The sequence below is a fragment of the Nylanderia fulva genome, unplaced genomic scaffold (genome assembly GCF_048542155.1).
Source record: "Nylanderia fulva isolate GAGA-0341 unplaced genomic scaffold, ASM4854215v1 Scaffold27, whole genome shotgun sequence".
NCBI lineage: Eukaryota > Metazoa > Arthropoda > Insecta > Hymenoptera > Formicidae > Nylanderia > Nylanderia fulva.
The window spans coordinates 511950-538477 of NW_028190336.1; the positions used below are offsets into that span (position 1 = coordinate 511950).

Consider the following 26528-nt stretch of genomic DNA (forward strand, 5'->3'; position numbering starts at 1 on the left):
CTCGCAGGCCGGGACATGAACTTCGAGCCTGTGTTCAACCCAGTTTTGTCCCGGATAATTTGTCAGCTTGCTCGAATTTTTGGGATCGAGCATAGTCCCGATGCTCGAGAGCGCGAAACTTTTGCCGAGCATCGTTGGAACTTTGACTTATCCTTGACGCACGTCGACAAAGAAATTTGTAATGCCTCAACTTTGAGAGGCGTGCCGAACCGAACTTCTCTCTAAGCGATTCAGCTGCGAAAATTAGCGAGTATTATCAAAATTTATTAATTTACCTCGAAGCAGTTGACAGTTGTAGCGTTGACATACGACGTCGTGCAAATTATATCGACAGGATTATCTCTCATCAGGATAAAACAGTATCGTAGGGAAGGGGATGCGATGGATCTGTGTAGGAGATAAAAAAGAAAATATGATAATTAATCGATATAAATGATTCCATCCACAATAAAACAAAAATTGAAAGAAAAGCGGTCGCTGTTGCTGTACAATACAACGTCGCCTTTATTGTTACCGTTACTTATTAACCACAATTGTTAAACGTTCACTTTTTTTTTTCGATTTATAATACAACTTTTTATTCTCTATACACACGCTTTTTTTTCTTCTCCCTAAAAGAATTTCGTCTTTTTTTTTTCACTGCTTAACGTCTATCTTAGGTAATGTCTGTTCGTGTACGTTTTTCCGTATCTGTGTTTTTTTTTATATATACAAAAGCGCGCCGGATTATTCGTCCATCGGCTAAGCTAACGGAGAGAGAGAGCCCCAGCGTTCTCTTCCGCGCGGTTGATCTACCACATGACTTTATCCTAATCTCTTCCTTTTCCGAACCATTCCTTCTTTATTAACCTACTCCTCTCTATCCCGAAGCTATTACGAAATTGCTCTCCCCATCTCATCCCCTTAACCCGGTCTTCTTTCCATCCTCTCCGCCGTGATACCGGCTATTTCTTCTTCTGTATCTTCTCCACCGAGATCCATCACGATCGTCTCGTCTCTTCCCGCGCTTCCGCTTCATTTCCCCCATCCCATTTCCCTTTCCCGTATTTCGTAACGATTTTCGCTTTACACCGTTCACATCGTATCGCCATTGGCTACGCAGTAATTGACAAAAACCTGTCAAATAACTCGACCGATTTACAGGCTTATCAGCGGGATTAATTATATATTCAAGCAGTTTCGTTTTATTCGCACGATTTTCTTTTTTCTTTTTTTTTTTTTTTCACGTGAAAACAGAACGAGTCGCGTGTGATTATCAGCGATGGGCAGGTTAAAAAACATTGCGTCTCCTTTATCTCGGAGAAACAGTGTCTATTCTCACGCTATAGGAATCATTCTTCATTCATCGGCTGAAAGTATGCGCTATATTGTCCATTTTACAAAATTACACAGTTTAGTTTATAATAAGTGTATTATTTCATGTAACTTATACACGCCCATCCCTGATAACTTGTTTGTTACAAGTTTGTGTATGCGTAAACTTACAAACAGCATTAAACAAAAACTCGCATCCCACCGAGACATTTAAAGCTCCTTTGATCACTCGTGTTATGAGAATTACATTAACGCTGTAGCACAACACGCAGTGTGTCTTTGTTCTCTGCTACTCCGGAGAATGTGTGAAACAAAATTCAATCTTTACATGTATAGTTTTTTTTTTCTCGTGATAAAAACTTATCTACAAATTATGTACGTGAAACCTTTTTGCACGAAAATGTTGGTTGTATTATACACTTGTTCGCGTCCGCTTCAGAGACACATAAGGGAATCGCCATGGTATTTTTATTTCGCGCGCCCCTTAGTGTTTACATACAACCATTCAAAAATTTACGTCCGTTTTTCCGCACAGCCACGGCAAACCCTTTTTCGCTCTCCCGGTTGTTTAAAAATCAGCTCTTTTCCTCACCCTCCTTGCGTATATCCGCGTCTATATGATATCCTCGTCTCGTTGCAGAACCTCCTTTAGAAAAAAGTCCCCTCTCGTGGTCCTACCGCGGGACGGCTTCAGACTACGTTGTGCGATAGGGAGCCGTCGTCCCGCCACGTGTTGGCTGGAAGGAAAAAGTCATCTTTTCAAATTCTCATCGAGACGATCCCTTCGCGTTGAAGCATGAAGTTTAGGGGCTCCTGGAGCCTGGCTAACATCGTGTGTTACCTCTATAATGCATGTCCTGCGCCATCGACGGACACTTGGCGTTTCCTCGCTGCCGGAATAACATGGAAAGTACATTTAAGTTGCAGCCTCGCGAGAGAAAATGCTGACGAGACTGATTCTAGTACTACAGTGTCGATATCGAGGTATTTTACACTGATATTTTCTAGTACTTTTCACATTACATGTCTAACAATTTCTTCAAAATGACTCGAAAAATACTAATAGCTTTCATTTCAAATTTATAATCGTTCGAAAAGAATTTAATTTTTTTTTCATAAAATAATTCTAAAAGAGAAGAGAGAAAACAAATATTTTTTGTATTACACGTGCAGGCAAAGTGGCACTTTGTGTGCGTGTTTTCTGTGCGGAAAGCGGCCGATTTCCCACGCCACCATCTAGTGGCGACGCGGTGAGTAAATAAGCCGCATTCAAAGCCATTGCCTACGGCTGAGCCGCGTTCAAAGTCATTGCCACGGCTAAAGCCGTGGGCAATACATTGCGTGCGATCGCCCACTTTGCCTGCACTTGTAATACAAAATAGTATACTATTTTCTACAACATTAAATAATATACTATTTTCTACAATGCTAATTCTTATACTGTTAATTTGATAATTGTTAAAAAATAATTTAGTTTATTTATAAATAAAATAATTTTAAGAGAAAGAGAGGAAAAAATATGAATATATTATATTCATATTTTTTTCTTATCGTCTTTGCAATGTGAGCATATTATTGCGATATCGCATTTACTCTATAGGTAGTATGCCAATTACCCTGATTGACACTACGCGTTCTTTGCACGAGAATATCGAATAACATAATCACAGTGTTATATTACCTTGGCAAAATCGATATTTGTTCGCACAGTTCTGTAATAAAGACCCTGCAACGGTCTGGAATTATTACCGAGGGGCGCTTTCGGCGTGCTGGCAGGGCCTTGCATTAATTTCCTTAGGGCGTACAGCTAATGACAGAGATAATGCACACCGTGAGAATAATGCGATTCGTTGATCGATCCGACAAAACTATCGCCGTCTTATCGCGCTTCGCGTATAACTTTTCGATTGCGATTGCGGGACACGCGAGCTCTCGAATCAGTCGGAATTTGGGGTGAGAAAAAAAAAAGAAGGCGGATGTTTACCTCTCGTGCCGTGATATAAATTGGTTTGTTGAGAATCAGCCACACCGCCGTTTCCCAACAGCCTGGATGCGTCGTACTGCCTTCGTAAGTCATGTAACCGGTGGTTTCCGGAAGAAGGCTTCTCAGAGACAGGTAGCGGACAGGTGCGGTGTCACCTGAAAGATAAAATATCGACAAGAGTGTTAATCGGGGAGAGCGCTATTTAGATATCAGCGCTTTATATATAGATTTCGTTATCTCTCGCGGCGTAATGAGATTTTGTCCCGCTCGATGATATCGTTCGACAAGTTTGAGTAGTATAGATATTGATTATCGAATTTCTCACTAAGGATTTCCAAGGAGTATTCCGAGAATACAGTTGCAATTACTTTAAATCAAGCGAGATCAGTTAGTGATACTTTTAAGGCTCTTGAAGAGATTTTCAAGAATTAAATGCCCTTAAAAGTTAAATTAGACGTTAAGATTTCTGATAAGAGATCGTAAAGGAGAAATGTATGTACTCCTAAGGATTAAGAGATCCAGATTAAGAAGCAGGAGATTAAGAGGCGGTGTTAATGCAGCTGGTCCCCGCGCAAGTTCTGTACATTATGCAAAAATACCGATGAAATGATGTTGGTTCGCGCGAATTATAGATGCTACAATCGCGCGAGAGATATCGAAAGGCGAATAAAACTACTCCCCGAGGCATGATATTTCTGTTTAGCCGATTTTGCACCAGGCACATCAATAAGGTATTATACAGAAGGAAATCTCACGAAGCGATGAATTATTCCGTTTTCATACTGATCCGCCCTTCGTCGCCCTTTGACACTCCTACTTCTGCGTCGATTCGCAAAGAATTCAGCGACCGAGAAGAATCGTTTCGGAAAGAGAGCAACACGTTCCTATAAATTCAACCGATTACCCACGCGTGCGCGTGCGCGAGTCTCGTATTACTTTTATCGATAACAGGCACACATATATATATATATATATATACAGGGTGTCCCAGAATTACCGTATCACATTAATGGGAGATTCTTGAGGCGATTTGGAGACGATTTTTCCTCAGCGAAAATGTCGAGAAAAGTCACCATTTTTTTAATGTTCCCAATTTTTGAAATCATGTATCTTTGTAACTAACAATAAGCCTTAAATTAAAATTCTATTAAAACAAACTTTACCTAAAATTAACTAAAAAATGCAGTTTTGTTAGTAATTTATTTTTACAAGGCTTAGTTTACAAAACAGCTTTTATTTTCAATCATTTATAACTCGAAAAATATTGGTGCCTGGACATTTTCGTTGAGGAAAAATCGTCTCCAAATCGCCTCAGAAATCTCCTATTAACATGTGATACGGTAATTCTAAGACACCCTGTATATATATATATATATGCGGGGATTATGGAATAATCGTTAAAGCGTAAAAGGCAAATCACTCCGTGCATTCACGCTCTCGCGATACCGATCTTTCGCTCCGAAGAATCTACGACGATGCGGGAAAAGGGCATTTTTTTCAAATCCGCCTTTGAGCTTTTTGGCATTCTGCAGGTAGGCCGGAAAAACGACGGTGAATCCCCAGAAAGGGCGGAAAACGGGAGCGGGAGAAATCTCGAGCGATGATTGGCGCCGTACAAACATACGTAAATCGTGCAGAGTATATTTATGTACAATTTAAATATATGCAGTATTCCTCGTGTAGATATGAACACACGTATGGAGGAATGTTGGTGCGCGTCCAATTTGGTGTCTCATAATTCGATTCACGTTGGCAAAGTTTAACTCTTTTCCGTACGAATAATAAGAGAGACCGTGCGATTCCAAACTCGCATATTAAAATCTAACAAATGTATTTACGAGTTCGCCACTCTTTTTCGTAATGTCTACCGCTTCGCAAAAGCGTCATCGGCAAATGTCATTGCCATCTGAGATAATGGTGCTGCACTTAAGCCGTAATGCTCTCGCAAGTAATAATGCACCCGTTGATTCTGCATATTCAGGGAGTTATAATTTCGAACGCGTCGTGTAAATGTATCATATAACCTGTAGTAAATAGTAGAATTACAAGAACAAGCAATATGCGACGCGCTTGTAAGCCGTCACTCCACAAATATCTGCATCTCATGCAGAATGTGTATACCTAATGCATTATGCACTACCCTCGCGTAACTTTCCATCGACAGCGGAGGACTCGCGCGTTTCAACTCATGGAGCTGTCATTCGCAAACATAATTATATTTAAACAAACATGATTATCGTATAAAACGTGACAACTTGTAACGAATATGGAGAAAATCACAAAATAGTATAAACATTTTTTTCACATTTAAAAATAAATATGTAACAGCTCGAAAAAAATCCAGAAATATATATGCATAATAAATTCCTTCTCGCGAAAATATTCCAAATATAAATTTAAATAAATTCCGATTTCTAATTTTTCCTGAACAAATTTGCTGATTAGAAAAGATTTTTCGATACAATATTCTTGGAATATTAAATAAAAGTAATCTAAATAGAAAAACGTTGAGACAGCCCGATAGCTATACTTTAATTAAATATTTATATACGCGCGGCTGTCGAATTTTGACGAATGAAGCATCGGGGCGAAATGAATGTTTCGAACGCCATCAACCATATATCCGAGATACGTGTCGACGGAATTTACTTTTGAAGAGAGCGAGCGATGGGTTTCGGGAGAGAGTGTATATACGGTAGGATGCGCGCCGTTCGTAACCGCCGCGAACGTCCAGAAGTGATTTGTATCTTTCCTACGTAACGCGCGCGAGGCGAAATCCAGCGTAAAAGGTCATCATTTCAGAATGCGCGGTGAAAATAAATCTTCTCGCTCCCGAATCGCGCGCAACCGGGGATCGTATTTATCGGACACACCCGGGAAGTATGTTTCACCTATGCGCGAAACCTTCGATTCCAAGTCCAGTATCTCTCGTGTGTTTCTCTCTCTTTTTTTTTTCTTTTTACGTACATCTCGATATTTATTTTTTTTTCACCCGCCAAAATTATTCATCACTCTCGCGCGAGAGATGATAAGCCGTTTATCAATCGACGATGCTTTGGACAATTTCCGGGAGGAAGCGGAAAAGACGCCGCAGTACACCATCGTCGTGTACATCTCTCTCTCTCTCTCTCTTGGGTACGTACATACATAAGATTACGCGAATCTCGTTCCGGTGGACGAGATGAATCCGGCTTGAACCGTCTGTACACACCGCTCGCGCCAGTTTATCCACAAATAAAGGGATACATATAATCCACGATAGCTCGGTCCTACCGTAGCTAACATCTAAACACCGGGCTCCGCAACATCCGTCGTATATACTGCATCTATTTCTTCGGATCCGGATGACGTCACGAGTGCGCTCGACCGTTCCTCCACGCGAACGGACACAATCTACCGTGTATTCGCATTTTACCAGAATACGGTTAAATTTACTCAGATCGGATAGATTACGCGCATTATGCGCGCTACATCAAATTTATCATCTCTCGTTTCCTTTTGTTCCATATATTTATATATTATATTTGCGAGTAAAAATATATATAATACGCACAAAAATAACATTTTTGAAATTGTTAAAAAGCTTTTCTCTCATTCTTTTATATATTTTTTTTTTATTTGATACCGCATATTCGGAAGATATAAAAATGACAGCGAAGAGTTAAACGCGCGTAAACGGGAAAATGAAAGAAAAGCTACACCAGCTGTCAAATCTGAGAGAGGGCGAAATCTAGCAGTAGACGCAGACGTATGGCAAATTGCCTCTCGACACAACGGAAACACTCTAAATGCGTTTAACCGAGTCGTAATGAGTCCGTTTGAAGTAGTAGCGTAACGCGCAGCCGACGATTTCGCCTCCGCGACGCGAAAGTTCGCCGGTAGTGTATAAGCGCTCGACAAAGTCGTGAGCCCTTCATCAAAATGTCACTACATATACATACATATATATATATCCATACATACGTTGCCGTCTATTTCTCGTATTGAGTCCGTGGCATTAAAGATAGGGGCGAAAACGCGCTCTCTCGCAAATGGCAGATCCGGCACAAGGGAGCTGTCGTTTTGCCTCGCACAGAGGCAAAACGATCCTCGAACCAGGGGATGCGTCTGTGTCGGTGGCTTCCGATGATATCCCCTCGTCTCTATTCGTGCTTTCGGCTCTCTTTCGCGCCGAGGATATTCTTAGGACGCCGCCGCCATTCACCGAGCCGCGACGGCAAAAAGTAGAAGCTGTCAAGCTTTTCTCCAAGCGTTTCACGTCGCCGATCTTCTTCTTCTATCTTCCCCCTCTTTTTCCACCCCCTTCTATTCGCCATTTGATGCTCCCTTTTCGCGCCCTTCAACATCGACGAGTACCGACCGCGTCTTATACAACCCTGTGTGCGTGTTTTATTTTTATTTATCGCCTCGTCCTGATTTCATCCCTTGCCGACGAACGAGGTCGGCGAACCGGGGGTGGAAGAGCAAGGGTGGGGGATAAATGGTGCTTGAGGAAATTGGGAGAGAAAGAAATCCGGCGAGATGACAAGTAATAATAACGAGGGGAAGGGAAATATCAACGGCTTCGTATCGTCCGCGGAAACGAGAGACGTAGGGATGGAGGGTGGAATAAGGTCCTCTTCTGGTGATTAATGAAATGCATTAACTCCTTCCTCCCCTTCTGGAAAGAGAAGGCCGAGCCTGAGAAAGACCGCCCGGTCTAGGTGTGCTTGCTATTGATACATTTTCCTCGCGCACACAAGTGAGATTAAACGAGGCAAACGCGGTTGTATTGTACAGGGTGTCCGGTAACTAACGGACCAACGATCACAAATGGATTCTTTGGTCAATTTGGGAACGATTTTTCCTCGGCGAAATTATCGAAAAAGGTCATCATTTTGTACAACTTTCCAATATTTGTCATTATGTATCTTTATAACTAAGCCTTGAATTAAAATTTTATTATAGTAAACTCTACCTGAAATTAACTGAAGAATGTAATTATGTTAGACTTTTAACTCCAAAACGTTTAGTTTTCAAAAAACCCATTTTTTTCAATCGCTTATAACTCGAAAATTATTGACTTCTCAACATTTTTGCTAAGGAAAAATCGTCTTCAAATTGGCCAGAGAATCCGCCCTTAATCATTGGTCCGTTAGTTACCGGACACCCTGTATATCGCGAGAAACTGCTACAAGGAGGAGGAGGAGGATAGTGGAATTATCGCGTGAGTTTCGCGTGAGTTCTCGTTTTCGAGAAAAGTTGAAAATGGATTTTTCTTCAAAAACTCTCACCGGAGATTTTGTCGTTTGCCGCGGTTTTCTTTTTTTCCCCCTTCCTCAAGTATCGACTTTTGATATCCTCGATAATCGAGCCGTAAATTAAATTTCCGTTCTAAGAAAAGAGCAGTATGTAAGAGTTGTATGTAGAGAGAGTGAGAGAGGAGAAACTTCATTTTATCAACAAGTAAGACCTAAATATACGAAGCCAAATATGATTAAATAGACGCCGCACGTTCTCGAAAATAAATGAGACAATTTTACATTTCTTTTTTTGTTCAAAAAAGAAATCTGGAACAGGATATCCTGCAGACTCAATGAAAAAAATTCCTTGACTTTAGTATTATTTTTTTATATAAAATTTGCATATATCTATATGATAAATCAATTAAATGTTAAATCATCGAATCGTTGAGATATTTTTGTTAACAATGAAAAGGTTCGGAAGTTAAAACAGAAATTTCAATCAATTATACATCTGCATTATGTATGCGATAATCGAAACAAACATGTTACTGTAAACTATTTAAATAATCACTTTTTTTATTTATATTATATCAAATTTTTGAGTTTTGACTCTATCAAACACATTGAAACAAAATAACACGACGAATAAATAAAAATATAAATTAACGAACACGCTGCAGATGCATCGATTTTTAACAACACGGAAAATTAGCGTGCTGACAAATGTAGAATATTGTGAAAAAATCCAGATAAATTTCCCGACTTTTCCCAGATTTATAAAATTCCCTGCTCGGTTTTCCCTGACCGCTAGACACCCTGTCGAATATTGCCCTCTTCAGCTGCACCACGTAAATTTAGCGGACGTTCCCATATACATATATAATAATAGCGAATATACAGCGCATACAACCGCATCTTCCACCCACGTGAAAGAACAGCGATCTTCGATACGAGAAAAGGGATGCACAGAGCTCGTTCCCGTTTAATAATTCATGGTCGACGCAAATCCGTGCCGACGCACCATTATCTATTATCGAACGCGCCGTCTCGCTGATATTTCCGTCGAGGGTCGCACGCACAACCGCGCGGCCCGGCCGGCTCGTTGCGTGGAAGTTGAGTATCATCGGGAATAACGTGAGGCGCTCTTAGGAAAATTGACCGTACCTAATGGCGCCGGTACACAACGGCGGGATAATGATGATGACAGCGCCGATAATCGCGATATAAGAACATCCTCGACGCACGTAACGAACGTCGACGCCTATACTTTGTGTGTGCATACAGGGTGTCCCAAACTTGCCGTATCGCACGTTAATGGGAGATTCCTGAGGCGATTTGGAGACGATTTTTCCTCAGCGAAAATGTCCAGGCACCAATAATTTTCGAGTTATAAACTAAGATTGAAAATAAAAGCTTTTTTGTAAATTAAGCCTTGTGGAAATAAATTATTAACAAAAAACTATATTTTTTAGTTAATAAAGATACATGATTTCAAAAATCGGAACATTCAAAAAATGATGACTTTCCTCGGCACTTTCGCTGAGAAAAAATCATCTCCAAATAACCTTAGGTGTCTTCCATAAACGGATGGTACGGTAAGGTTGGGACACCCTGTATATTTTATAAAATTTTGTAATTAAGAATAAGTAATATAATTTTTACTAAAAATGATATCTTGTATTTTAATTATACACGCGCAAGAAACTGTTAAATTTTAGAAATATTGAAATTTTAAGTAGAAAAAGACGTATATGGTCAGACAAGACGCTTAATTTTGAAGAACTATGAATTTTATACAAAAATATATAAATATTCTTAAATTAGATTATTATATTTAATTGACTCGATCGTATAGCATAGTAGCAATACGGTCTAGATGATACTATTTAACCTATTCTAGGTTGTTAAGATGACTTTTCTCGACATTTTCGCTGAGGAAAAATCGTCCCCAAATCGCCTCAGAAATCTCTCATTAACGTGTGATACGGTAGGTCTGGAACACCCTGTATATACGCGTATGTGTTTGCTGTTTGACGCGCAAGGATTCTTCGATTGCACCGATTCGCTATATATTAAGGTCGCCGCTCGATTTCTCGAAACGAGATTCTTGTTTGTCGAGTGAAATAATTCTCGGCTTTCAGGGCTGACCAAGCTCTCGAGTCAGTTTACTCTGCCTTATATCATCCCGGCCGAGCTTGTACCCAGACAAGGATTGATATATAATTATTTTCTTTTCTCCTCTCGATTGCTATAATATAACTCAAAGCGGTAATGATTTAATATAATCCCAGAGAAATGTCAAAATAATTCGATAAATTAATTAGAAACTATATCTTACCCAAAAAATGCATTTTCAATTTTTCTATCAAACTGAGCATCATAAACAATCTTTATTTTTTTAATATTGTTGTTTAAATTTTTTTAAGATCCTTTTAAGATCCTTAAATAAATTTATAATTTAATTTGTTTGTAATGTTAATTATTCTTTCACAGTCTGACTTTTCGAGATAATAAAATATTTGAATATCTGACAGTTTTGAAAATGTCATTTACAATTAAATAAAACAATGCAGATAAAAATATCACGATGATAAATGATTAAATAAAAGAGAATAAATTTGTTCTTATTTCTAAACGTAGAATCCGTTATCTCGAATAGCTGTTGCACATTTCTTATCAGCATAACATATTCCGATCTCGAATCGATTCGAAAGTCAGGTAAGCATCATAGCATGTCATATGTAGCACAACCTCGATGTAAAATATACACCATATTGGATAAATAATAGTATGTATATATAAAATGTATATATAAAACCACGCTATATGGCATCGTTATATCAAATCCATCGTATCGGTCATTCCACATGATTTTCGTGTTATTTTATAATGCATTCGACTATATCGAGTACGTCATATATTTGATGCGTGCCTCGCTGATTAAACATTATAATTACAATTACGAGCGTCAATCACAATTTCGGAGACGTTTATGCGCTGGACAATTGTAACATATTATTTTTTTCACGAGAATATAAATTGAAAAAAATTGTGCAAATAATGTTTAAATAATTTTTTTATATTACCGATTATTATCAAATAGATCAGAATTCGTATCTTAGTTCTTAGTTTTCCTCGTACCTTCCTGCTTGAAAAAAAAAAAAAAACCCCAAAAAGGTGCATTGCTCTTGGCCCTCGGCACAAAAAGAGAGAAAGAGAGAGTGAGAGGATGGTCTGTCAGTGTGATAAATTCACCGCCTCCAATTCTCGTAGCCGCGAAAAATATTTCTATCGACTGGGGAGATCGCGCGTAGGGGGCAGGGATGGAAAAAAGCGAAAAAAAGAGGGGGACCAAAAGAGAGAGAGAGAGAAAGAGTGAGCGCGCTCAGGGTGCAGCAAGGTTACGTCGGGAAAGGGATGAAACCCCTGAAAGATAGAAACGTTTCGGGTGAAAGATACCTCGCGCCTCCCAACGGCCAGATCTGCAAACTGGTTTCTGGCGTTTCGTTATGTGGCAAAACGCCATGTCTGGAGGGACGGAGAGGGTAGAAGAGGGTGGTTTTGCTACCGCCGTATTGCGACGTTGTGTATACGATTGTGCAGCTGCGCGGGAGAGAAAGATAGAGAGCGAACGAGAGAGAGAGAGAGAGAATGGATAGTCGAGGGAATATGGGGGTGGCGAGGAGGATCAAGACTCCGAAGGGGTTGCGAGAGTGGGCCCGTCGGTGGCAGGGGTAGCTATAAAATACAATTTCAGGGGTGTCGGTTTAATACCACGCATACCGCGCAAATATTTCATCTATTATCTACATTTCGTAGTAGATACGTAGGCATTCGCCGCGCCGCGCCGGGCGGCTCGTGTAACGGGTGTGCGCGGAGTAAATGGCCGGGGGATGTATATATATATATATATATGGGGAAGCCTAGCTGCGAATATTCTCCTCCTCGAGAGCCTCGTCTCGCTTGCGCGCTCGCATGCTTGCTCGCCTCGTCGCTGTTCGGATTACTACGCCTATACATGCCCTTTGTGCGTGAGTGCGTGCGTGCATACACACACACACACACATATATATATATATATATATATATATATATATGTATATGTATACGCATAAATCAGTGCATTTCAATTCATAGGTCGGCAGCAGCAATAATCAACAAATAAAAAGACCCCGTCATCATCTATATCAATTGCTTCTATGTATATCGATTTTTTATCAAGACACACAGATATTGAAAGTATAAATTGATTGACATAAATTACGCGTGTTTATTACATATCGTCAGATATCATGGAAAAATAAATGTAACTTATGGGACCAAGAATGAATGTTATTTATGTCCAATATACTGAATTTTGTATTAACCCTATTTTTCAAGAGAAATTTTTTTTAAACGTTGTGCGACAGTGAAAACCTATCAATAATAAATGATATTTTTTTACTTCAGCGCGATTTCCAAACCATTTGTAGATGCATTTGAAATTTAACATGTTAAAATGTAGATGACAAATGTACGAATACTCGAAATTCATATTTATCGAGCGAAAATTATATTATTGTATATGAAATACGTGTTAATGGACATATCCCTTGAATTTCAATGCATATATATATATCTATATTTTGTAACTGCATTTTTAAATTGCCACATGAAATCTGCTTGAACTCTTGAACAAAATTGAATAAAAAAAATGCAGTTAGAATAAAAGTTATATACGCGTAAGTATTCGAAAATTATGTCCGAATAAACGAACAATATACGCGATTCGAAAATGCTCGATGAAACCCCGAAACTTTTTGTTGCGCTTTTCCAATTCATTCTCTGCTCTGCGAAATCGTAATCATCGTTGATTATGTCATACGCATTATTAATCAAAGTTTAAAAACGCATTATTCACGAAATCGATTTGGCAGAGACATTACTGACATTATTATTAATGATACCGGCGAAATCAATTTTGCAGGTGGATATTGTGCGCGGATAAATGAAAAGGTACTTACTTTCTCGATTGTACACATTGTCGTGGAAGCGTTATTAAATTTATATCAGTGCTTTATATAGATCATTTCGCATTGCATTACATTCATACACGCGTGTTGCTCGATAAAAGAAAAAAATCATTTCTCCGCTTATTTAACGTGAGAAATAAATGTTAAAAAAAGCTCTTTACCTTTCAATTTTACCAACTCAAGCACAAAATTATCCCGAAATTATTTGTGTTGGATGAAAGAAATTTTTGACAATTATAATTACCTATAAATTAAATTAAACAAATTTTTTTCCAAAATATCGTTCGACATAAACAGATCAGTTTACTCGACGCGTCGAAGAAACGCCGTTTAATTAATGAAAAGCTCAAGTTAAATAAATTTCTCGCGTACACACGTGCTATATATACACCGTGGACCACTAGTATGTGCAACGTGCCTGTCTCTCGCGGCGCGTACACGACAATGGAATACTTAGATCCTGCTGTAGCTCCTCCCCCACGCGCCATTTTCCATTGTCTTATGATTTATGTTCCCTGGTCGCGGTGTCAACAGGGTATTGATTAAAATACACACATAGCCGTACCCCCTCTGGTCGTGCATACAGATTTATGCACACACCGGACGGCCGGAGTGTGTGACATCGTCGTCCCTTGTAAATCGACCTCTTCCTTCTCTCTCTCTCTCTCGCTTTCATATCTATATATCCCAATACTCGCCCCGGAGCGCGTTGATTGTGTTAACCGTGTAAAAAGCGCTAGGCACGCTTCCAGGTCGAATCGTTTAACGAGGAACATCCTTATATGGGGACCAAACGCCTATTCGAAAATCCTTCGACGTTCTCTCTCTCTCTCTCTCTCGACCGAACACATAGAATACCCTGAGAATACTCGGTCGTAAAGTTTATTTTCTTCCTCGTCGAGCAATGCGACCAGCTGCAGTGGTATTCGCAGAATTATGCCACGCAAGTTGAACGAGAAAGCGCTTCTTGTCGCTCTCGGCAGCGCAACGGCGGATGCGCGCGGATGCAAATCGCGGGAGTTGGTTGGTCGCGCGATGGAATCTCGAATGGAGAGAAGAGGAAGAAACGCGGGCGCGAGATATATATATATATATAAGAGGGAGTCATATTTTGATTTTACGTCGGGCGCAATTTGCGTACGTAAGTCGCGGCAAGATATGCGTCAAACGTGGATCCTGACGCATAAACGAGAGAGCGTCGCTGTGTGTAATCCATTATGCGCCATCCATTTAATTTAAATATCTAGAGAGAGAGTTAATAATCCGAGACGAGCTGCGAAAAATCCGCGAATCGCGGATCGTAATCATATGAATACGTATGTATATCGCGATTCAATTCACGCTCGGATATATAATGCCGTGTTATCGCGGAAGCTTTGACAACGCTACGATTTCCTTCCACTTCAGTGTTTCGTATAGTTCAGTAAACCTTAACTGCGTGATATTGCGTGAATGTTGGCCCTATCTATGTGCAAACAATGATATACATGAAAACGATAAAATTAGTAGGTTGAAATTGCTAAATTGCAGTAAAATTATTATTATATAGAAAATTTTAGAAAATAAATATGTACAGCGATAATAATTCTAAAATATATATATATTGCAGAAGAGAATCTGCATTTGTTGCGATACCGCACTTTTGATCTATTATTGGAAAACATTGCAAAGTATTTCTGCGAGTTTCGTAATTTTTTCTTCTTTTTGAAAGAGATGTACACTAATTACTCTATGGCAATTAGAAAGCTGGAAATTTATTAACTACTTGTCTAGCAACATTGTTCCGCTTACTTAAATGCACGGGCAAAGCATTGCTGTAAGTAATTTGCACCGTTGGGTTCGCGTTTTCTTCATTACTCTTACTCTTCGCTAAAATGTTTCCTCGTTATTCATACTCACGCGCCGCTTCTTTTTACTTCTTGTCATTCTTAATGGAAAGCACACTTATAATTCACGTATTACGATACAAATAATTTTTCATCAAGCGGATAAGAAAAATGACTCGCGAGATATCATTTCTTCAAAGAGTCTCCTCCGTACAATTTACGAATAAATTCCCGAGATTTCTCGGATTTAGACAAACACATATTTCATTCGAAATTAAAAGTTATACGCTGCAGGGTTTTGTCCATTAATCTGCAATTACTTATTCGGTTCTTAAAAATGCCGAAAAATGGCAATTTGCGAGAAGAAAAAGGGTGCATTCCACCCTATCTCGACGCAGACACGCAAACATCGAAAAACGAAGGCGCATCCGCTGGCGCGAAAACTCGTGGGTCGACGAAGTGACTCTTTATCTTAAGAGAGTCATTTTGCCCTCTTCGCTCCCTTTCCTCTCCACAGGAGGTTTTTCTCTCGACTCGAGTGCCATCCCTTAAGCTTCACTCGGATATCACCGACACACTCCCCTTTCTCTCTCCCCCATACCGACATTTTATTTATTATCCGCAGTTAACTCCAGCGGACCGCAACATCCGGGCGAAGCTTTTCGTCCGAAGTTAGCCGCAAGAGCGACCGCCCCAAAGGATCTGATGCGTGAAGCGCGTATTCATTGCGACGCGAAACCGCGTATCTTCTCCCCTTCGGGGATTCCGCCTGCATCGCATTCTTTAAAAGACGACCGGTCTTTTGAGAGAGGATCCACTAATTGCAACGTCGTCTTTCAGGACTTTTGGCTTTCGTGTCGGACGAGCCGGGAATTTCGGTTACCGGTATAAATGCTAGACACCTTTAGAACCCAAGAAACCTTCTGCTTTTGACCCCTTTGGATGTCTTTGACCCCAAGCTTCTTTTACGAGGCATGTTCGCGATCGGACGATGTATTTACGATCATGCGATATCGGCGTTTAAAAAAAAACTAACAATTTTGTAAAAGCGACAAGATGCAAAGGGGGAGAATAGAAAAAACGCAAGACTTTGTCAAATCTATCTTTCGCGAAATATTTCGAGGATGAAAATATTCCTTTCGGAGGATCCTCGCGCTCGAATTTGTGCAAATCGGAATCAAGGCAATCGAATCTCATCATTTTTCGAAATTTCCTCTCTTAGGAGTGACGTTACATACATATACAGGATGTCCGGTAACTAACGGACCAATGATTAAGGGCGGATTCTCTGGCCAATTTGGAGACGATTTTTCCTTAGCAAAAATGTTGAGAAGTCAATAATTTTCGAGTTATAAGCGATTGAAAAAAATTAATTTCAGGTAGAGTTTATATTATAATAAAATTTTAATTCGAGGCTTATAGTTATAAAGATACATAATGACAAATATTGGAAAGTTGTAAAAAATGATGACTTTTTTCGACATTTTCGCTGAGGAAAAATCGTTCCCAAATTGACCAAAGAATCCATTTGTAATCGTTGGTCCGTTAGTTACCGGACACCCTGTATATCTATTAGATTCTCGGCGTCTGTGTGAAGAGAAAACCGAGGCGATTTCAACGACGCATTTAGGCGGTATTGTAGAAAATTAGTATCGAGCTGCTGCATTCGAAGCTTGTTCAGGATTTACGTTCCGGTGACACAATACGGCGTAGTTACGTCGACTGTCGCCCAGCGTACGCTGTAAAAAGCACCAACGCGAGAGCGATCACGAATGGATAATTATTACACGTCGCTTGATTCGTCTCGACGTCAATGACATACCGGCTGCATTTACGGCATTCAAAGGAGGTAGGATGCCGATGCCATTTTGCAAAACGCGGACGCGTTAAATACAAAATTTTATTCTTACTCCGAGTCGATCGAATATCTTAAAGATATATCTCTCATAAATAGTCCGTCGATTTCAGAATATCTTATAAATTTATAATTGTGTGATAAAATAGAGCGCGATATTTTACACGTAATTTGTCGCGTGTATAAATTATATTTAATTAATTGAAAAATTATGCATTTTTAAAGCTGGACATAATGAAATGTCAAAAGAGACGATTTATGTGATCGGTGTTGAAATAAAATTGATGAAAATTTGAGAAATATTTATATACAATATTATTGAAAGACATGTTGAAAAAAGAGAGATTACCAAAGTCAAGCCTCGAAGAAAGAGAGTGACGTTCTCGCGAAATCCGATGGAACTCCCCATTTCACCATTACGGTGTTGAAGAAAAAGTTATCACGTCGTCGGACGAGATACAACCGAGCGTGATATTACGCAATAGAGAGCCGAAAGGACGGTGTGGAATTTCCAGCTTGATTTAGGAAAGTAGCGGAAGAGGAACATTTCACGCTTCCCTTCACGACAGCACAGGACGTGATAGTACTCACCTCGATGTATGACCTTGCTGAACACACTGGTGATGATCTGCAGCTCAGAATTTAACGTATCGCCGAGCTGAAACAGAAAACAGTTTTCTTTGTGCATCCGGCTAAACGACAGTGACACCTTACTAATACACACGTACATTATCGAGGTCGACAATGTGTCCCTTCGCCTTCTCTCTCTCTCTCTCTCTCTCTCTCTCACTTTCTGTCGCATCATTCTCCTCGCCTTGATACGTTTTCCATCGATTTCCCATGAAAAGGGGTTGTTCGGTCGCTGCTAAGTGCACCGTATAAAGAGGTGAAGGCAAAGAGTCGTTTCGAAAGTTCTACATTGGGCGCGCCATTAAAGGTAACCATAAAACCCAACTAAACCGCGGACTTTAAAGTAACGATAAATAATAAAAGTTGATCCGGCCACGGATCCACCGTCGATCAAAAGTTTCGCCGTTTCCCATCCCGTGACGTGAAATTATCGCTGCCTCTCCACTATGTCGCTCCGTAAATAAAGGGTAAACAAGGGGCTATAATGATGGATAAAAAGGAAACGAAATACGATCGCGAAGAGACTGTGCACGACACAGATATCCAATGGATATTCTTCGGTATCCAGATTTATGGGTACGCTCGTTAATTAAAACTGTCAATGTCTATTTCGCGGCTAAAAGACGATCGTATATAAATTATAAAATACATTTTAAAAATGTGTACATTATATATTTTATTTAATTGTATTATATTATATTTTTATCTCCTCGATTATCTTTTCGTTTCGATAAAATGTACTTTTCTCTCGATAAATGTGCTCTGATATTAAAATTTGAAAATATCACAGGCACTGTAATTTAAATGTTTTAAGACAGAGTCAACTTTATTAAGTATTCGCGCGAAATCAGACTCTAATATATCTCTCTGACGTTTATAGGTTTCATTACCATTTTATGATACTGCTATTATCGCAACCAAACGTACGATAACACACAAAATTACCTGAACGCGTTGAAGGTCTGCCGTGTAAAAAAGTCGAGAGTTTATTTTATTTTTCTATCCAGATATATATATATATATACTTTATACTTGAGAATTACACGGGACGTAATCGAGATTCTCAGTTGCGAGAGACGGGCAAGCAGACGTCGACGGTTTAATCTCCGTTTAAATTTGTTGTAATAAAGGGAGCCTAATCTTAATTATGAGCTAAGAGAATTAATCTCAATGACGGCCGTCCTTAAACGTCCTTAATCTTGTCACTCTGGAATAAAATTAGCTGGCAAGATTCGCGATAATCGTCTCCTAATATTCATTTAATTGAAAGGGAATATTTTTACCATTGATATTGATACGAGAAAAAATTCGGAAACACGCTGATATGTTTTATACAAATAATATGGAAATTTGAATCTCTATACAAATTCAAAAGAGAATACAAATGTGAAAAAAAATGTTGTTAACAATAAGAACATATCTTTTCTCTATCAAAAATGATTAATGTATATTGTTTCACATTTTTGCTTAAATTATTGTAGGTTTTAAAATTACGTTACATGATTATATTTCATTAATCCGCTCTTTACTCAACGTAATTTAATGTTCAATATATTGCATAATTAAAGTACCGCGAAATCAGCTACATTAAATCCTGACATCGTTCGGCCAAAGTCTATCTAGTTAAATCCGGTCTGCAATTGCGGGTTACGCCGTCAGCATGTTGCTACTTGTTTGGCAAATCAAGTGTACACTAATTTGTAATTGTAGCTTCGTAATTTCCGCGGTAGTCGGGCAATAAACAAGCTAGAACGACGCCCCGTCCTGAGATCGTATCGATCGCGCAAGAAAGGAAGGGAGAGAGAGAGCGAGAGAGACCGGGATCCTTCTAGTCTCCCTCGACCGCGTACTATAGTTATCACGGATAAAGGATATTGCACCAAACCGGTGCAGGGAACAGCCAATGCTCGATTTCGCGTCATATTATGCAGTCCACCCGACGGACGTGGAGAATTAGCAGGCCCGATTCTCTCTCTCTCTTCGTTTCCCTCTGGCGACGACATAGAATCCTTCATGTCGACCGAATTTCTCCCTACCGTTTGATAGCGCGTAATTCTCGTCTTCTTGTCATTAGATCAGGACAGTGCCGACTGGCAGTCGCGCTAAATTGACGCATGGCGTAATTGCGGATCAGTAATTTCCTCGCAGCACGTAAGTGATAAACAGCCGAGTGCGCTAATCATCACTTGTTCATTCGATAAGGGATATTTGTCTACTAAATGGGGGCGACAATGTCTCCATCATCCAATTACGATTAAACAATTATGCTGAACCTTTCACTTTCAAAGAACGAAGTAAGATGAAATTCGATGTATTTTAGGTACATGCAAAAATTTCTCTAACAAACTAGTTCTCCGATGAGTCAGAAGTAAATTCGCTGGAAATATAAAGTCGCCGGACTAGCGTGTCGCGAATAAACTTTTTTATCCGCACTCCATTCGAACATACATCGCAGGATTTCGAAACTTTTTTGTCCAATAGCTTTCCAACATCGTGTGTTTATACTTCATAGATTTTAGGTTCTGGCTCGTATTTTTCCAAGAAACTTTCGATTCCGTTTAATCACCGTAGTTCGTGTATAGTTTTCTCTCGCTGACCTTTCGACATTCAATAAAACAATTGCTGCGCAGTAGCACGAACCATTTATACATTGCACGATCGTTGCAAGGTCAGAATTAAATGGCGCGCAATCATGTGCCGATTATTGTGTAATTGTACAAATTACGACAATTGCAATAATTATGCGTGTTTCTTATAGCGCGCCTATTATAACAAATTGGGTGTTAAAATCGGAGCTTATACCCGACATAAAGTATCGCACCAAAAATATACAAGTAGATCTCGTTATATTTGATTTTTCCTCAGCAAAAATCTCGAGGGAGACCATCATTTTTCGAATGTTCCCAATTTTTGTCATCGTATATCTTTATAACTAAACCTTAAATTAAAATTTTATTAAAGTAAACTCTACTTTGAAATTAATTGGAGAATGCGTTATTTTATATCCTCACGAATATCTTTGTTTGCAAAAAACCCTTTATTCTCACTCGCTTATAACTCGAAAACGATCGATGCCTCAATATTTTTACTGAGGAATAATTGTGTCGAAATAACAAGACCTACTTGCATATTTTCAGTGTGACACCTTACGTCAGATACCCTTGTTATAAAACAGTTATATAAAACGTTATCGTATTATACAAAGTCTCCTTTATCAATTAGCGTATATATCATATTGATGCTGGAAATCTATTTGGTGGCAAAGTTTTCAGTATTCCGCGTTAAAACGTCAACGGAGTTCGTTTAGATCGTAGAAGTACCGACGCTATCACTGGGGTACCGACTCATTTGGATCTCATCCTTCAGACACCCCAGGGTATAATCCGTTTGAATTACAGTCGTCAACCCCGTTGCCTCCAGACACGCCTTTACGATCTATTCGTCGGGAGATCGAGCACCTGTTAAAGGTTTCCAGGAAGGATGATGCCGCAGCGTCCGCTTTGGGATTATTCAAAACGCCGAGAGCCTTTCGGACGCGCGAATTTATCCGAATTATACTTTGGCCTCATTGGAATTTAGCATTTCGCGCAGTGAAAATTACAAATCACTTCGCGGTCATCCCGAAAATATTTCCTATTTATGCGCGGACTTTAATTTATGATATTCCAAACTTTCTCTCATTCATCATGAATAAAATCAACGCTTTCTCTCCGCGCGCGCGTTCAAACATTTCATTTAATATTATTTACATACACATATATATATATATATATATATTATAAAACTGCGCAAAAAAAAAAAAATAAATAATAATTCAAACGAATAATTCTAAATATATAAAAATTCAATTTACATGTTACCTTCTCATCACCGTGAAAAGTTAATTCGAGATCGAAGCTAGTAAAAGATCCCTTGGACTCGCGTAAGCCCCGAAGCTGCATGCCGCATTGAATATTTATAACTTATCTGTCATATTAATCAGTCGACGAGCTACGGCGAGCAACGAGAGCTTATGTAATGGCGCACGTAGCGACGCGGCTGTAAACTCCGGCGGAAAAAGTGCTATTATGCTCGGCATTATCGCGTCGGCGAACTCTCATTTCATCGTCTTGCAGCCATCACCGTCGTCTTAGAGCTCGCTCGTAAACATCCTCTTAAAAATATTCAAAAGTTGCTGTCGTTTGTCGACGGCTGAGTCAAAGTGCGTCGTTACGTCCTATAGTCGTTAGACGCACACACACACACACACACAGGATCTCTCTCTCTCTTGCTCTCTTTTCCTCCCTTTCATCCGTTTTTCCGCCGCGATTTCGAAGGCTAAGTTGCTAAAGAGAACAGAAAACGGACGGAAAAGACCGCTCCCTCAGGGTGCAAGCGAGGGCGCGCTCGGGAGAGACAGAAGGTCGCGTCGCTGAAAGTTTCAAAGTTATTCCGAAGGTAAATACATAGTCGGTAGTAGTTATTGCATGTTTTATATGGCGCCCTTCTCTTCCGGGAGAAAGGAAAGGGAGCGAGAGAGGCATTACGTGACGATAATCTCTTTCATTTTAGATTGTGATATGCGAGAAACATTCTACTTTTTTTCTCGGCGAAAAATAAGTTTGCTCGTGCTTTTCTATGCATTTCTATTCGAATAATATACGACTGGAAATTTGTCAGGTCGTTCGCTTCCACTATACAAACGAAAATTATATGCATACATTTAATAAACACATTAATTCTGCGTATCTAATTTTACTCGTCAAAATAAAATTTCATAAAAATCTACTGTTATAGAAATGTTAATCCTTGAAATATTTTATTTGTGCAAAAAATCCTTTTTACAAGATTAATTTACTTTTCAATTTTAACTCTTTTGTATCGTGTATAAATTTGTAGGATATTTGTATATAATTTAATAACAAATTATAGGACAAAGGGCCAAATAATTATATATAATTTAATAACAAATTTCTTTCTATCCTTGTTAATAACACACGTTTCTCTCTTTCTCTTTAAAAGTGGGATTCTCTTGTTAGTAAAATAAAGAAAAATTTATGGAGAAAAAAGTAGTAAATATGACATAACGTTGTCTCATCGAGGAAGGCAGATTTGGTTTGCAGACAATCTGTAAGAAGTTGTTGGAAACAGTTATCCATGAGCGTTGAAGCAAGATAATTGTTTCACGGTAATAATTTTGCTACTCGAAAAGAAGAAAATGCGGACGGGATATGCGTTTATTATTTTCCGTGTATTAAAATCGCATCGCTTTGATCGATACAATCCGATTTATTCGTACACATATTTCGCGGATCCGATATTGTTGTGATGCAAAAAAAAAAGTATAATGACAAATCCAGTTATTGTAAGATAATGTATAATATACATTGTGTCGTGTAATATATGCGAATATCGCAAATGTAATTTGAAAATTGTATCACAAATATTTATATACATGTGTATATATTTACGAGTTATATTTCCAACTCAAATATTTCGTTATTATTAACATACTGATACGTCTGTAAGCTTCCAAGACAATGCATAATATTCTTGCACTTTAACAAAAGAATTTTTTTGAAAATTTTGATGAGAATTTAATTTTACAATTAATTATTGCGATTTGTGTGCTTTACGAAATAAAAAGGTTTATAATTTAAAAAATTGTGTTGATCTTTATAAATAAAATGTATGATTCAAGATTGTATAAACGTGTACAATTTATAAACTTGTTGATTTATCGATTTATTGTGCTTTTATCCAACCGACAGGCGTGCAAACATCGTGATTGTCTACCTTAGGGGATAACCGTCAGTAGTACGAGTCGGCGTTTATATCGAGAAGAATGGGAAGAAATAAACCGACGAGAGAGAGAGAGAGTAAGAAAGACGAGAAAGAGAGATACGTAAACAAGGGATAGAAGGATCGCGACGCAGATTTAACTGGTGCGCGGAACCAGAAGCTTCCTCTCAAAACTTTAGAATTTATTCCCGTGTTAAGCGCCGCACGCGTCTTGGGAAAGTTACCGCATGTTTGTTCTCGCAGTTCTTCGACCAAAATAATTATGCCATAATAATGATATTGTTGGTTGAAAATGTAAGAGCTGCCGTCGCGTGTTGTTTGAAAAAATAATGGATAATAGTTTGCTCTTGCCGAAGTGTAATTAATGCCCATTTAAGAAACTTTACCGTTCTACTACAACATACTCACATAAGCGTGTACTTTGAAAGCAGCATTTTATACGAGTTTTCCTTCTGTCCGGAAAAACATGTTTATCTCTCTGTCTGAACACATCTTTCATCGCGTATTATTTTCGATGAAATTTTACAAAATTTATCCAGCTTTATTTAATTTCATTATTCCACAATTTATTAAATTAATTTCTAAAGGTACAAAAAGCTTCTATTAAATTGCTTTGTTCAATATTCATCTGTGCAAAGTGCAGTTGTAGCAAAGAAATTTTAATAAAAAAAAAAAAAAAAATTAAAATAAATTTAAAAGAGAGACAATTAATATATCCGAATATTCATTTATTTCGCAGCTAAGCAAGCGTTATTAGCGCGGCTGGCTAGCATCTGTCACGCGCTAACTACTGTAATCTCTGTTACGCCGAATGCATTTGTAAAGGGGAAGCTAAGTGCGGTCCAAAGTCGAAAGTTAGTATCACGATATGCCCCATTAGGAACGGGCTTCGCTAGAACACGATGGCTTGACAAGAGTCGAGAGATGGGAAACGACGAAGGTGTTAACTGCCAACATAATTATTAATTTACGCGCTTCGTTCACTTGATTAAACGGAGAGTCATTGACACGCAGATCATCATCACCAAATTGTAAATGAATTTTTTTTTTTTTCACACGCTTCTCTTACGTCGTTATATTGATTATATATATATGGCGGAGGAGCTAAGATCTGCGCGATCTAATTACGTCTTTATTAATGGTGTATAAAATTAAATGGCTGTAATTTATAGCGTGGAAGAGTTGTCGCGCGAAAAACTGTCGCAGATTAAAATAATTTGAAAAATGGACAAAACTTTCGTCGAGAACGAGAGAGAGAGAGAGAGAAATAGAGCACGCTCGATGAAACACTCACCTGCACCATTAACGAAATCGCCACCAGTCCTTGACTTTTATGCTGCGCCTCGCTCATATTGTGATACAGTTCGGCGTTAAAGCCGTAGACTTGTATCTGCAACAGAGAAAACCCACAAAGAAATTACTTTTCGGCGGAAAATCGTGCCGCGAGTATAACCGTATCTCCCGCAATGCGATCACTCCGACAAATTCCGTTTTCGCACGAACAAATTCTCGAGTTTAGAGTTTAGATTCTAGAACATTTCGTGCCCGAAGAGATGCCTCGTATTACGCCGTTTCTCCTCCCTCTTCTCGTTTGCTCCTTGCTTCTATCTGCTCTCGAGATCGACTCACTACGTTGCTAATCACGCCTCTCCTAGACAGTTGCCGGCTTTATTGCGCTTAATTAAACGCCAAGCGATATATTAAATATCGAGCAATTTTTTTATGTTAATCGCGTCCGCGATAAGAATATTTATTTAATGAAAAACATGTTAATATGTATAATTTTCTTAGATATTAATTTTTTAGAAAGTCTTAATACACGCACATATATAAAAGTTAATGTTATATAAAATTAAAATTTTCTATTGTTTATTCTTTATTGTCTATTCTTACATAGGTTTCCACAGTATGCTCGATATTATTAAAAATTGAAGAAATCGATAAAAAATTCCACAATATGATCTATGCGTTCGAGATATTCGCGGCTTCATCTTGTATGCTCTAAATAAATATTCCACAAATATTTTCATCAGACACATACCTATTAAATCACATTCTTACGCAAGTATATAAACTTCGGAGAGCACCAAGATTCTTAAGCACATACCGTACCACGGATGCATTTTTCCTTTGGCATTTTTGTATGTTTCTTCTCTTAATCTTCGTTTTTTAATAAATAAAAATATTTTTTATGCTATATATATATATAAATATTTTTATTTATTAAAAAATAAATATATACATATAGATATGTGTATGCGTGCGTATACATTTTTTTGTAGAAATATAAAAATTTTTCAAGATTTTCTTCGATCATATTTCCTTTTTCAGAGATGTTTCGACTTTACTTTCATATTTTATACCTATAAAAGTGGGTCGTCGAATGTAGCTATATTATTATGATTTATATTTCATTATAATTGCTATATCCACTGTAAAATATGTTGATAAGAATGAAGTTAATGAAAAGGACGCGCGCCATACATCATTCTTTCTCGAATCTAGAATGATATCTGTAGAGCATATATATACATATACATATATGTATGTATGCAGACAAGTCGCAAGACGAATCTATCATCGGTGTATACACAGGAGAGCGGCGTTCAGTTTATAGAGGAACGGAAAGCAAGTCGCTCGTGAAATGTATCTTGTTTTTGGGACATACATCTCGTTCCGTGTCTTATTCCCCGCGAATGTCACCTGCTATAAGTTCTGTATGCTGGATAAAGCGCGGAAAAGATGCGACGTGTACGTGTCTTCTTCGCGAAGAAAAGGATTTCGCCGCGATCGCTTTCCTTTGACGTTATTCTCCACCTTTCTCGTATTCTCTCCACCTTGTCCTTTTTTACCCCGTAACCGTATATCTGTTTCTTTCTACTAGGTAATAGCATTGCCACG

At 38.6% G+C, this 26528-nt stretch overlaps 1 protein-coding gene across 3 annotated transcripts in view; it reads right to left on the reverse strand.

Annotated features, from left to right (window-relative positions):
• Nucleotides 1-478: 478 nt before the first annotated feature.
• The window catches only part of CARPA (Carbonic anhydrase-related protein A), a 133620-nt gene continuing 107570 nt past the window's right edge, over nt 479-26528 (reverse strand). The window contains exons 5-10 of one of the 3 annotated variants that reach the window (XM_029303530.2): nt 24922-25017; nt 17808-17874; nt 3299-3453; nt 2996-3121; nt 2156-2204; nt 479-2051 (exon numbers count right to left, since the gene is read on the reverse strand). In XM_029303530.2, the coding sequence (XP_029159363.1) occupies nt 2005-2051; nt 2156-2204; nt 2996-3121; nt 3299-3453; nt 17808-17874; nt 24922-25017 (540 nt within the window). In that variant the 3' untranslated portion in view covers nt 479-2004. Of the gene's footprint in view, nt 2070-2155; nt 2205-2995; nt 3122-3298; nt 3454-17807; nt 17875-24921; nt 25018-26528 lie in introns of all 3 variants that reach the window. The other 2 variants (XM_029303529.2, XM_029303531.2) reach the window with 2 other exon arrangements.